The sequence below is a fragment of the Pistacia vera genome, unplaced genomic scaffold (genome assembly GCF_008641045.1).
Source record: "Pistacia vera cultivar Batoury unplaced genomic scaffold, PisVer_v2 Contig35, whole genome shotgun sequence".
NCBI classification, from domain to species: domain Eukaryota; kingdom Viridiplantae; phylum Streptophyta; class Magnoliopsida; order Sapindales; family Anacardiaceae; genus Pistacia; species Pistacia vera.
The window spans coordinates 832,141-846,842 of record NW_022196168.1 but is presented as its reverse complement, the minus strand read 5'-3'; the positions used below and the strand labels follow the sequence as shown (position 1 = coordinate 846,842).

The following is a 14,702-nucleotide window of genomic DNA, read 5'->3' as shown; positions in this document are numbered from 1 at the left end:
AAGGGCTTTCATGTTCATGAAGGGCATGTACTTTGGGTTCTTCATAATAACCAGGTACCCCTTGAGGCCTTGAAGATCAGGCGCCCAATTTTTGTACGATGAATGCATGGGGATGATTATTGGACGTTGATCGTTGGATTTAAAGAAAGGGGTAGAGGTTGAAGAAGGAAAAATAATTCTCAAACAAAATTGACAAAAAACTGTTCGTTCATCAAGCGGCAATGGTGGTTAAATAATATATAGTGGATGATTTCAAAGTAAAGCTGTAATTAATGGCCGAGTCAATATTATCCTATCGCAATTAATGCACGTAAAGATTCAGTAAACTATGTAATTTACGCGGCAAATTTGAAGTTACTGTTCAAAATCAAACATATATATTTAGTACTATATTTTGACTATATTTTTTTCATTATTTGTTCAGTAGGGTTTTGGTTATTAATACTTAACATATTTATTGTAATTGACTCTACTAATTGTTTGGTGAGAAAATGTTAGAGATAAGAAAATTCTGGAAATTGTTCATATATGCAATGGATTTTTTTTTTTTTTCCCCTCTATTGTTTTTACTTTGAATCGGAATTGGTAATTAAACCGTCATATGTATTATTTGGGATGTAAAACTAAAACACTTATTTGTAATTGAATTATTACGTTTAACTTTAAAGAAATCCTCGATATAATTTTATAAAAGAAGTATGCGCATGATCATCATTTTGTATTCAAACATGCATGGGAATACATTTATTCAAGTCTTATTACAAGAGCATAATATTAATCAATACGTCTCCGTGGTGCATGTGATTATATAAATTAAGTTTAAGAAATCCCTACTTAAATAGTAATTAAGCAAGCGATTTCATCTTGTATATGAAGATTATAGAATTTCTATCTTTTCATCCTATCTTCCATAACTGGGGCTGATGGAGCCATTACCACTCCCCTATTTTGCCTCTCCAAATTGCCATGCCATCCTATACATTTTTTAAGATCAAACAAGAATCAAATTAAGGCCATCACCATTTCATTTCTCAGTCTTAAGAAAAACAATGGAATTTAATGTAGAGAATTATAAGTTGATTAATTACCAAGAGACATGTCGAATCCACGGCTTTTTAGCTCGCGATACTCTTGAACCAAGGCACAGCCCTCGCAGCAAAAATGAACCAAACAATCGTTACAAGGGCTTTCGCTTAACATGTATTGCTGCCTCATTTTGGAGCGATAGCAGCAAGAGTAGAAGCATCCGCAGCCAGTCAGCGCTGAAATTAAGAAATAAAGTGCGCCACTCACGCCACAAGCTGCAAATTAATGAGACTAATTTCAATCTCATCTTCTTTAATTACCTTTAATTATAAAGTTTTCTTGTATAACTTCACTTACATGAAGATCCTTTATCAACAATCTCCGCAATTCTTCCAAAAACAATGCATGGACACCAAAATGTCAAGCAACCTGTTAACAGTAACAACAAAAACAGATTGAAAATTTTCCAGAAAATTGTTGTTTTGGAACGAGGTCTACTCTGACAACTGACTTGCGTCAGAATACAGCGTCTCTCCCGATGAATCCATCGTCGCAATCCTTTAATTGTCTTATTGGTCAGTGTTGGTCATTGTTTGAAGTTAATTTGAATTTAATTCTATTTTTAAGCCTACAACGGCGTCAAATTGTAACCTGTATCCTACATTGGTGTGCAATGTGTTGCTTCATCAGTTACTTCAATTTATAAATTTAATAATTGGATGAAGAGAATGAAACTTACAGGTTGAGCAATCGGAGCAGCAGTCACACAACCCGGAAGACCAAGGGCTTCTGATGTGTAATGATGATGATGATGAAGTGCAGGTGTGGATTTCATCATAATAATGGTGTGTGAAACAGCTGGCGGAATGTGATGATGATGATGGTGTCAAACGTCTGATTTGTTTGGTTGTGAAACCAGGCGCAATGTGAGTGATCAAACGTCTGATTAGGGTTTGATGCCTACATGGTGAAGATGATCAAAAGATTAGAAAGGAAAAGAAAATGATTTCTGAAACAAAATTGATTAAAATGTGATTAATATATGTATTAATTTGTAAAAATAATAGTTCGATGATTTAAGTAACGCTGTAATGACTTAGTCAAGATTAGTGAGTTGCTGCAAGCCGGCTCAATGATAAACAAGTTAAACTTATAAATATGCGGCAATTTTGAAAGTTAATTGTTCAGATTTAAAAATCTAATATAGTTTTTATTTTGCTATTTGTTTTCATTACCAGTTGAGTCTGATTTAATATCAAATTGGTTCAAACTTTGAATTTGGTGTTTGATGTTTAATTGTAACGTATTGTGAATGAATCTATTGTTTGTTTGGTGGAAAAAAGTTAAAAATCGTAAAAAAGTGAGATAAGAGATATCTGGAAATTGTCAAATTAGAGGTTGGGCACAAATGAATCTGGAATCTTTGATTTAATTTTAGTGAAGTCTTTAACTGATACCTTTATTATCAATATTAAAATTGTAAAAGTGGAATTTTAAATAAATTCATCTTCAGTGTTTTAAAATATAAATCCGATATAAAACATAGTGATCCAACACATCATACTGAATTTAATGAAAAAAAAATCACCTTTTGTAAATTATATGACATTATGATTACTAAATTGCATAACTATGATTTTTTTTTTTTTTTATGTGTTAAAGTTGAAATGAAAAAAAAAAATTAAAATATAATTAGCAATGGGAAAATTACATGAGAGTATATGAGAACTCTGGGTTTATCCTTTAACCCCCCTGAAGTATCCAAAATTAAAGTAGCCCAGGTATACCATAATACACACACCTCTTGCCGTCAATTTTGGCTGTTTAAGTAACCAAAAGCCACTTTTGACCACTAAATGACTAAAATACCCCTAAATGCCAAAAAATAATTTATTAATCAATGTGTGTTCGATAGTTGGAGGCTAAAAACAGTCAACTTTGAATAATTATAAAATTTAGGAAATTTTAATATTTTATAAAATATTAAAAGAAAAAAATATGAATGAAACCCTAACCCCGCACGTCATCACCATCCCAACTTAGCAGCCCCAATCACCCTCCCTCACGCCGCTAACCACAGCCAGCATGAGCACCTGCCGCATGCCCATCCATAACATGTGTCTCCATACAACCACCACACCTACTTACGTTTATGTCAATTTTAGTTATAAGTTTATGTCACGGTTTAGACAGTCGGAAATACATATCAGTTTATAAGTTTCACTTATAATATATATTTTAAATAAAAATAATTTAGAAGTATTAAAAGACATTACATTGAAATTGAAGAATAATAAAGTCTCTTCACTCTAAAATGGATTTTTTTTTTTCTTCACTTTTTCATCAAATCATAAGTTAGAGTGAAATTACCTTTTCCCTTCAAACCATTATTTTAACCGCTAAAATTGGTGGTTGGCGAGGTGTTGTGTAATATTGTGTATCTTTGGATCCACTGACAATTTTGGATACTTCAGGGGAGATAAATAGTTTAAACCATGAGAAGTTTCAGCATGTCTGGTTTGTCCATCATTTTGGAAATTAAAGAATAATTAGTGAAAATAATAATTAATTAAGAGATAATATGGTGGCTCCTCTTAATTAACATTTACATATGATTTTCTCGGAATTGACATCTGTGACTACTTGTATATGTTATAACAGACAGAAAAATAGGAAAATAATAAATAAATAAAAGAAGAAACATGATTTCGTCGCTTTTATCAAGCAGGAAGATTCGAAAACTTGGTTTGTTTCATCTGTGAAAACACCAAATTGATTAAGATCTGCATTTAAATGTATTTTGTTTTGATAATATAACCTTAATACCTAATAATTTCTATATATACTCATTCTTTATTTTAATATTTGTTTTTATTTTTAACATCAATTCTTACTAAACCCTAAATTCAAATTTTCTAAATTATTGAACATTTTATTTATTTTGAATAATCTTTATTTGATGAAAATATATAATTAAAGCCATGGAGAAAGTTTTCACAATATGATGAATCTAATTTTGAAAAAGAAAATGTAAGTTTCAAATTTGAAATTGGAGAAAGGGGTATAAACAAAAAATCTATTAAGATTAGTAAAAGTAGTGTGTGAACAAAAACCCTAATTAAGTTTGAAATGGAGGGAAAAAAGGTGCAAATAAAAACACTAATTGGACCTAATTAAGCACAGCTATTTTTGGTATTAATAGGGTTTAAAGAGAATTTTGAAAATATAAGTGTATTTAGGGGTGGGAGATAGTGATCAATTTGATGAGGCTAATTTTTAAAAAAAAAAAAAAAATTAGATTGGGCTTTAAATAATTTTCTAAATATTGGGCTTCATCTTCACTTGACCTGTCAAAGAGTGCTGTATTTAAGCCCATTAATTCTCTTTGTAAGCCATATTTTAAATAAAATTTATCTAAAACATTAAATTTTCTATAATATATTCTCAAATAGCCCTTATACTGATTCTTACTGAGGTGGACAAATAGGCCGGGTTAGGCGGGTCAACCCTAACCCGGCCAATAATAAAGAGGGTTTAAACCGGCCGCCTTGAAGCGGGCCGGGTTGAACGCAACCCGCCAGCAACCCGCGAGCCGTCGGGTTGCCATTTTGTTCTCTCTGCAGGAGGCCCGCCAACCCGGCGGGTTGCATGCGGGTTGGTGGTGCCAACGGCCAACGTTGGGTTGACCCACGGGTTGGCCGAAAAATAATTAAAAAAAAAAGTAAAATTAATTTATTTTTAAAATACCCTTTTACCTTGAAATATAGCCGTTGGAGAGGTCTTTTTTGTCATTTTCTTTCCCCATTTTTTTTCTATAAATTGGCCCTAACTCTCAATTTTTCTACAACTCAAATTTCTCATTCTCTCATATTCTCTAATCTCTATTCTCTCAATTATTCATTTTTCTCTTAATCTTTTTGTTATCAATTTGCTCATTTTAATTTTATTAGTTTTTGCAATTTTCAATTCATATTCCAATTTTCCAAATTCCAATTTCCATATTCCAATTCTCTTCTTTAATTTATTTCTTCTACATCAAAATTTTTTTTTCAACTACAATGGAGAGATATTCTCTCCATCAATTTCAATGAGAAGAAAACTACTATCCTAGTCTTAGTCTGCTGATTTTACTATGAATGCAGGAGATTCAAATAATCCCGCTGTCCAATCCCAGTCTCAGAATCCGATACACCTCAAAATATGCCGTCGATCTAAAAAGGTCCTGTGGTTCTAGAAGTCGTCCTGTAATCGTCGTTCTGTCCAACTATCTCAAGTTGAGATGGGTCATCAACTGTCGTCGAAACCGAAGACAGGCACACATCAGATGTTGGGCACATTTCGATAAGTTTTACGAGACAGAAAATGGTGTTCAAGTCAAGAATGCAAGATACAATATTGTGGAAATGTTTATAAAGCTGATTCAGGTAATGGTACTAGTACTTTAAAAAGGCATGTAATAAACAATTAATCACATGAAAATAGAGAAAGCAACAAACTCATATAACTAATATGAGATAACTTGGTGTTATAATTCTTATGTATATAGGGAACAGTTAGCTTTATATTGCTGCAGCTGTCAACCTATTATATGACAGAAGATAAATATTTTGAAAGATTTGTTCAAAAATCATTTTTCCAGGATTTAAAAGTTATTCTAAAACAATGCAACTAGAAAGATTAATAAAATTGGTTAGAAAAATGAAATTAGAATTAAAAAATAAATTTCATACTTGTCATATTAGTGTGACTCTAACTGCCGATATTTGGAGTGGTAGAGCTAAACAATATTATATTTGTGTGACTAGTCATTATTTGATAATGAATTTAAATTAAATAAATCTTTATTAGGATTTGATTAATGTATGTGGATCATAGTGGTTTAGAAATCTATAATAAAATGTTGAAGTTTTAGAAGATTATGATATTATTGATCAAGTGATAAGTTTAACTTTAGATAATACAAGTTCAATAGTAAAGTATAGATTTTTTTCAAATTAATTATCTTTTATATAAAAATATGAAGTTTTTTTACCAACGTTGGGCATGTCATTTATTAATTTAATTGTGAAAAGTGGTATGAAAACAATTAAACATAATATTGATAGAATTAGGGAATCTTTAGCTTGGATTACTGGTAGTAAAAAAGAAATGCTGAATTCAAGAAGCTTGTACAAAATCAAATATGCTCCTAGAACTTTGGCATTAGATATGCTGTTAGATGGAATAGTACTTATTTAATGCTTAATTCATGTTTACTTATCCTAATATATTAGTTATTTTGTAGCAAATAATAGAGATCCTTATTATTGATAGAAAATGATTGGAAGAAAGCTAAAGTATTTCATTCTTTTCTCAAACGTTTTTACTAAACACTTTACAACTTTCTGGTGTGTATTATCTACTAGTCCATTGGTAATACATACAATTTATAAAAATTTCTGAGTTATTACAAAAAACAAAGAAATGAAATTTTTAATGCACCATAAAGGCAATGCAATTTTTTTTTGAAAATATGGGAACCCATTCTTTTTTATTGTTTAGGTGCTATATTTGATCCTAGAATTAAATAGCACGTTTAGAAAATGGTTTTTGACAATTTTAGTGAAAATTTACAAACCGAATCAATGTCAATCAAATAGGAGAGGTAAAAAATAGTGCTTGCGAAGTATATTCTAATATGAAAACAGGTATGGGAATCCGCAGTAGCAAAGAGGCGAAATATCCAGAGAAGCTGTATCAGAAGAAACAACAAATGAAGACTTATACTCTTGGAATGCACTGAATAGGGTGGAGAGGACCCGAATCCGAAGTATAGCCTCCTCTTCAGAAGCCCACCACCACCAACAACAACAACTAATATACTGTCCTCCATGGAGTCGCAGAGTAATGAACTTCAACAATATTTGGCAACCCTCGAAATGTTTCCAGCAGGTCACTTTGATATCTTAGGTATTGGAGAGCCAGAAAATATATTTTCCGGTATTATCAAGACTTGTCTTGGATGTTTTTGCTGTTCCTGTCTCAACCGTCTCATCCGAACAAACATTTAGTGCAAGTGGAAGGATTTTAAATGAAAGGAGGACTAAACTTGCTCAAAAATGATTGAAGTCCTCACATGTTTTCGAGATTGGGAACGATTGCGCCATCAAGATCAATACGAGGTTATCGACAATACTTTAGTAGAATCATTTCAATTTTGTAATATAGATGATACAAATGAGGGAGGTCCTAGTGAACCACCCTAAATTAGGTTTGTAAAATGTAATTTGTAAATTAATTGTCAATTAGCACTTTTTTCTTTACCAAGTTTTTTCTCCCATTGGATTTTCTTGGTGTGGTTTTTAACGAGACAATATGTTGTAATTTCTATTTTATTTGATAAATGAATAAGTCTAATTTTTCTTATATATCAATTTATTGTATTAAAATTAAATAATATTTGAAATGTTAACAAAAAAAAAAAAAAAAAAATTGAATTGAATTGAATTATTGATATTTGAAAAGTTAACTAAAAACAATTATATTTATAATTATTTATTTGAAAAGTTAAATTAAAAAAACAAAAAAAATAAGAAAATCGGGCTAACCCGGCCCGGACCGCCGCTTAACCCGACGGGTTAGGGTTGGCGAGCCGGGCTGGGCCAACCATTTTCTCCATAATGGCGGGCCTAACCCGGCCTGCCTTTGTTGGCGGGCGGGTTAGGCCCGGCCCGCCAACCTTCGTAACCCACCGCGGGCCGGGCGGGTTACTTTTCCACCTTTATTCTCTACACTTTCCTTTTTATTCCAAAAACTTGGGTGCATTTGTTTTAGCATTTTTGATAGTATTTTTGAAAAAGTAAGAGTTAGGTGGTTATTACAAGGTATGATTTAAAAATTAAGAAAAACACCCCATAGGTTTGTTAATTTACTAAACACCCCTGTAATAAAACATTAAAAATTAACAAAAACACTCCCACCGACCAATTAAATACCGGCCACAACCATCGGAGGGTAGCCGAAGTCATCGTATCGACGCACAATCGGCTGGATCTGACTGATTGTGCTCCAATATGATTTTTTCCAGCCAAATCTACAGTGGATCTAGTCGAAAAATGTTAGATCTGGCCATTGACAGTCAAATCTAGTCGCGTTTGATCGTCAACAACGGCCATATCGTAGCTATCGTTGACAACTAGCTACGGCCAAAGATCTGGCCGTTGATCTGGCCGAAAAAAGCTAGATCTGCGCATTACTGGCCAGATCCAGGTGGTAGTGCGCCATTATACCAGATTTAGGCCACCTTCCAGCGGTGGTGGTCGGAATCTGGCAAATGTGGGTGGGTGAGGGTGTTTTTGTCAATTTATAAACTTTTTTTGGGGGGTGTTTAGTTAAATTAACAAACCTAGAGGATTTAAAAAATTGAATAGTATTTCGGAATAGGAAAACAAATGTGTATTTTGGATAAAATAGGGCAAAAATAGGGAAACAAATATACTCTAATTTTATCTTTTTATCACCCAACATTTTATCTTTTTATCATCCGTCCATTAGAGAAGATTTATGTCTTTCCAATAAAAAAATTGGCTTCTCATACGGCTCCTCACTATAATTTTTTAATTATTGCTTTCTTATGCGCATTATTCTGTATGCATATTATCAAGTTAGTTTACACACCAAATTCCATGATAATATTCAGTTATGGAACGAACAAAAATTAGCATACGTAGAAAAACAAAACGTGATATTAATTTGTAGTGGGATGAAAATAAAAAATGAAAAAGTCTAAGATATATCTTATCTTTTTACTTATCATAATAGGAATAAAAAAAAAAAAATTATAATTAAAAGAAAGTTGTGAAGATAATTTAAACAAAAAGATATGTATGGAGGAAAGTTGTGTGTGTAGGAGATGTAATATTTTCATAGAGTTTAAAAAGGAAGGATAATTTGAGCAAAAATGTAACATATTTATAAATTAAGTTATATTAATAAATTTTGTTACAAACAGGACTTATGAAGATATTAGTACTTAGTAGGCCTTAAATAATAGCCCTATTCTCAAATACAATAACAGATCACGGAGGAATATGGGATATCCATTACAACACCAAGATCCATCTCTTATTATCTAAGAGCCGAATAATTATAAACTATAAATTCCATTGAGGTAATCCTTAAATAATATTATAAACTATAAACTCGATCGAGATAATTCATAAATAATATTGTAAACTATAAACTCGATCAAGATAATCCATAAAGAATCATTTATGTGTCTAGTTTAGCTAAAGCAAACAAAATGTCAAAGAAATAAATCACATAAGAAAAGCTCTTACTAAGATGTTGTAAAAGAATAAGTCAAATAAGATTTAAAAGTGTAAGTCTTATTTGTGAAAGAACAAAATTAAAATATAATAAGTAAAATTATAACAAATAATAAATATTTAACTTTCGATCTCTTAAGAAGTATTTATAAAAGATGTCAAAAATTAGTGTATATGATATGAAATTATACGTCCAAATATAAAATATATAAAATAATATAATTTTTGTACGATATATGCACAAAATGTACACAATATAATTAAATACTAATCTTAACATAATTGGTAAAATGACTAATTTGAAATCTCTTTTTGTTTGAGGATAATAGTCTCTGTTAATGCTTGAAAAATGAATGTCAATAATGCCCCATTTATCTTATTAGGATAATAAATATCCAGAAAAAAAAAAAAATTGGACAATGTGAATTTAAATTAAAAAGAATAAAAATCAAGCTTTAACATTAATTTCCCAACCCCGACCTACATTGTGCACCCAACACCCTTATAAATTTCTGAGTCTCTTTTTAAGCGTCATCTATCAAATATTTTAAATTAGAAATAGATTTTGAAATTAATTTACCAAAAACATCCCACTATTAAGGTTGAAATTGAATATCAATAATATTACAGATTTGATTCAATCAAATTTCAATTCTCAAGATTACAAACCAAATTAATTTTTACTCTTATATGTTTTTAAGAAAGTTGTAATCAACTAGGTTTTTTTTTTTTTAGTTTCAAATGCCTGGTTAATTAGTTCTACATTTCTTGAGAACTATATAAATTTTCTATTGATACCTTCTTTGTCCTTTGCTAATACAGTATATGAAGTGACTTTGCGATTTTGCCAGTATCCCGTCTTTGCTTTTTGTTTACAGTCAACAATATGAAGGCACTGCTTCAAGATTTAGGAACATGTCCACCTTTGAGGTTTATGCAAGGTCAAATTTTACTCCTATAACTAATATAGTTGTCTTGTTCATTGCTTTTGGAAACAAAAATTGATGCACCAACAATTTGTAGGCGTGAATTTTAGGTTTTTTTTTTTTTTTTTCAATAATTCTGATTCTCTGTTGTGTTTGTTTCTAAGCAAAGTCGGTATTTTAAGAAGGAAGGGAGTTTGAATGTTTGGGAAGACAATTTTGGAATAAAAAAGATAAATTTATAAGTTAATTTTTATAACAAATTTTATTTAAAATTGGGTTTACAAAGAGTCTAAGTGAGACTTAAATAACAACGATCCTGTGAAAATATATTTATGACAGGGTTGAGCCTATTTTATTTTATTTAGCCCAATCACTTAACCATGACATGGAAATAATGTTTGTGGAATAAGTGGGTAGATTTAAATAATTAAAATAAAAACACACAATTAATACATCTATAATATGTATCATTGTTAAATTAATGTTATTACATTTTCTTGAATTCAGTCATAGTATTTATATACTTAAAAAACCAAGCCCATGCCAGAGAATATTTATTTTCCCTACATATCGTCAAATTAAAAAATACAGAAACAATAACTTACAAACTTAAACTTCCTTTTCCAAGAAAAAAAAAAAAAGAAGGAAAATTACATTATAAAAAATAACAGTACAAGAAACAAGTTAATTATAATAACTTTATCATATTATCATAATAAAACAACACAATGAAAGTTCATTGTTTACTATTACAAGAAAACAATAACTTAATTATAAGATCATCGAGTTGAATCATTCTAATCATTAGAATTATTTGATGATTGTTATATCAAATTTCACACATACTTCATAAACTTTATTATATATTACTCAGATTTCTGTAAATGGAGATTCAAAGCTCAAATGAACATGGATCCACTATTTTTTCATGCCACCTTCCACCATCGGGGCCTTTGAAGCCATTGACACACCAAGGTTTTGCTTCTCCGCATTTTCTTTCCAGCCTTTACAATTTTAAAGAACATCAACACAAAATAATAATAACAACAACAATAATAATAATACAGATCACATCAACCGGATCATCCATAAATCCACATGTGAGCGATAAAATTTAAGGAGAGAAAGAATTTGGCACCAGAAGACATGTCGAATCCACGGCTTTTGAGCTCGTGACGTGCTTGATATAAAGGGCACAGCTCGCAGAAGAAATGAACCAGAAAGTCATCACAAGGGCTTTTCTTTAACATGAATTGCTGCCTCAGTTTGGAGCGGTAGCAGCAAGAGTAGCAACAAGCACATCCAGTCAGCGAAGAAACTACACAGTAAAGTGCTCCATTTACGCAACAAGCTGCAAAGCAATTTAATTGGTCACGGATGATTACGAAATTTCAATTAATCAAAGATTTGGAATTATCCAATCAAAATTAAAAACATTTACTAATGTTTAAGTATTTTTCTTAAAGAAACGTTTGAACATTTCAAGTATAGCATCAGCAGGCCAAGTTTTCAACTACGAAGATACATTGAAAATTTTCACTTTTGGTTGGTTCACCGAACCAGGAGTACTTCTCACCAATTTCATTGTACGTTGACTCGATCCTCCTTGCATATAAATACCTTTTCACCATTTTAATTATTAAGATCACAGTACTGTAGACGTAAAAATCTACCTGTACGGAAAGAGAGACTGATCCTGTGAGGTTGAGGCTACTAGCGATCTGCTGCAGCTGCACACATAAAGAAACAAACGTGAAGCGACAGAAAACACCAGGGTGGTGTTTTCTGTAGGTACTCCGACGCTCAAGTCAGCAAGGCTGAATGAGGCTAATTTAGTGAGGGCTAAGGAGTAGAAATGTTACCGGAAGTCTAGTCGAGGACTGTGACTACGGCTGTGATGCGAAGTTCTAAAGAGTAGGAACTTCAGGGTCTGAGGGTGTAATGTCGATGTCCCTTGTGAGAGGGCTGAACTCTATTTAAATAGTGACTGCATGATCTCTGAGTCTTGGTAGGACTGGGAGTCCTTGTGATGATCGTCTTCTTCGAAGATGTAGCCTTTGGCTCCCTTATCTCAGCAAGAAAGGGAGTTCGAATGTGCCCCAGGTACGGACCTAGGAGGAGTTGGGATAGTAATTGACTTCGTCCGCAAAGTTTAAGTAAGAATGTACTTCTAAGCGACTGTGGGCTCCGAGTTGATCGTAAGCCCAACAGGTGTTCAAGGGTTAGGAGGCTTGGGTCTAAACGGTAAGAAGCTGAGAAAACATACTGAATGGGCCTCATTTGCAGAACTCTGATTTGGGCCCATCGGAATTGAGCCCGAGCTTCCAACTTGGATGAAGGTGTCTTCGTCTTTGGGCCTATTTGGGCCAAGGCCATTTTTTGGCCCTAACAGTTTGTCTCCCACTCTCTGAGTTAAGGAATGCTTAACGTAGAGAGTAGACATTGCTCGGAGGTGTATTTGGTTGGCCTCCTCTGTCGACCGGCTGAACGTTGCCGTGTTAGTTAGTGAGGCCTACGATATGCCAGACCGGGCGGACGGAGGTGGCATGTGGTCATGAATGTACTCGGTGCCTTTAACCGAGTAGGAGTGTAAAATCGACCCACGGGGTGCTGTCACTCGGTGTATGGAGTTGAGCGAGCAAGTGTATGAGCAAACTGTGGTGAAGCTGTACTCACTCGATGTGTCAGACCGAGTACGTAAATGAACAGATATCTTGTGAAGCTGTACTCAGCAGGTGTGTCTGAGCGAGTATACAAATGAACGAGTTCTCGTGAGGGAGTATTTGCTTGGTGTGTCTAACCGAGCGCGTGAATGAATGATTATCTTGGGAAGGTGTATTCGCTCGGTATGCCTGGACAAGTGGATTCCATTCAGCCCAGCGTGGGGTGGATTGGTTGAGCCTGAGCGAAGTGACGTACGCACGCTTACATTCTGTGCGTTACCGGATCGTCCATTCGGGATGATCAAGTAAGTTGGTTGCCTTCATCTTTGTTGGTGCTTGTCTCAAAGCTAAAAATAGGGTTGCCGGTTTCAGGTTGGTCACCCGGTCGGGACTACCTCCTGGATGGGTACAATGACAAAACTCGTTGGCTTTGTCGCATGTGATTTGGTGTGGTTGGGTTTGCCAAATCGGTCAGGTAGGATGCGCGACCCATCATGGCTTTTGTACGGGATTACGATTCCCTTGGTGTCACAGATCTCCACCACGTGTACGGTGATGATTTGGTCTTCGTTTTAGGCAAGAAAGCGAAGTGTCACTCTGTCCCGTAACCAATGGGGGCAGCCACGTGTCTCCCTCTATCAGGCCTCTTCCATAAAATCGAGAGAGCGGACTGTTCATCTTCATTTCGTGTCTTTCTCTAACTTTCTTCAGTTTTTCTCCCTTTCTCTTCTATTTCCTTCATTCGTTTCAAGTTTTCTTCAGTAACGGTGGTTCTCTTTTGCAGATTTCGGCTTCAATCACGATAAACGCTGTATTTTTGTACCGTTTGTTTGTTGCTTTGTTTTTTCTCTTTCTCTCTCTTTTTTTTTTTTTTTTTTTTCTCTCTCTCTCTCTCTCTCTTTGCTCTCTTACAAGTTTTTTGGTGCGTTGAGTTCTGGTAGACTTGGACTTGGATTTGATCGTTTTTTCCTCTTTGAAAGATTTTGAAAAGTTTGGAGAAGAGGTTTTATTTTGAAGAAGCTTACAATTCCGGTTGAACAGAGCTTGAAATTCCGGTTGAACAGAAAAAGGTGTTGTCAGTTCACGGTAGTCTAGGCCAAGCATCAATCAGATAGTGGTTGGTTTTAAGAAAGCAAGTAGGTCGATCGTTCAGGGTGAGCGGTGATCAGTTAGTACCAGGTTTTAAAGATAGCAGGTCGATCGGTCAGTTGGGCTGAGTGGTGATAGTTTTGAAAAGAGTAGGTTGATCGGTCAGAGTGAGGGTTGATCAGTTGGTGATAGTTCTTGAAGTGGATAGGTCGGTCAGCTTATCGGGACGAGTGGTGATAGATTTGAATAAAGTAGGTCGGTCGGTGGTAAAGGGCAAGCAGGGATCAGATAGTGAGTTTGAGTAGGCTCTCAATTGGAGAGGTCGGTCTCTCGGGGCGAGTAGGTAAGTTATCTAATGTCTAGGTTAAGGTCGGGCAACTCGGATGGGGCTGAGACAAGAGTTGGGGATGAGTATGAGAATGCCCCGACCATAGTGATGACGCCTGAAGGTGGAGGCATCCCAATCGGTTTACCGATCGGGGAGAACGTGGCTACCGCTAGGCCGAGTGGCACCGCCTCGAGTGATGAATCGGACAGGCAGGGGGGAAGCAGGGAAGACTACAATAGAGTTAGTGATTCTAACAGGCTTCCATCGATAATGGTTTAGAGGACGAGCCGAGTTAGCCTAGCAGTGGGATTCTAAGCCGGGATTATCTGCCCGTACTTAAGGACAATGATGTATGGCGGATCCG

General features: G+C 34.2%; 1 protein-coding gene across 1 annotated transcript; it reads right to left on the bottom strand.

Annotated features, from left to right (window-relative positions):
• Positions 1-888: 888 nt before the first annotated feature.
• LOC116139281 (protein PLANT CADMIUM RESISTANCE 2-like) lies at positions 889-13,605 on the bottom strand. The gene is made up of 5 exons (XM_031424961.1): positions 13,454-13,605; positions 1,766-1,986; positions 1,384-1,455; positions 1,089-1,301; positions 889-974 (listed from the first exon to the last, which is right to left on the bottom strand). Exons 1-5 carry the CDS (start codon positions 13,603-13,605, stop codon positions 889-891), a joined length of 744 nt encoding a protein of 247 aa, XP_031280821.1.
• Between the last annotated feature and the right edge of the window lie 1,097 nt (positions 13,606-14,702).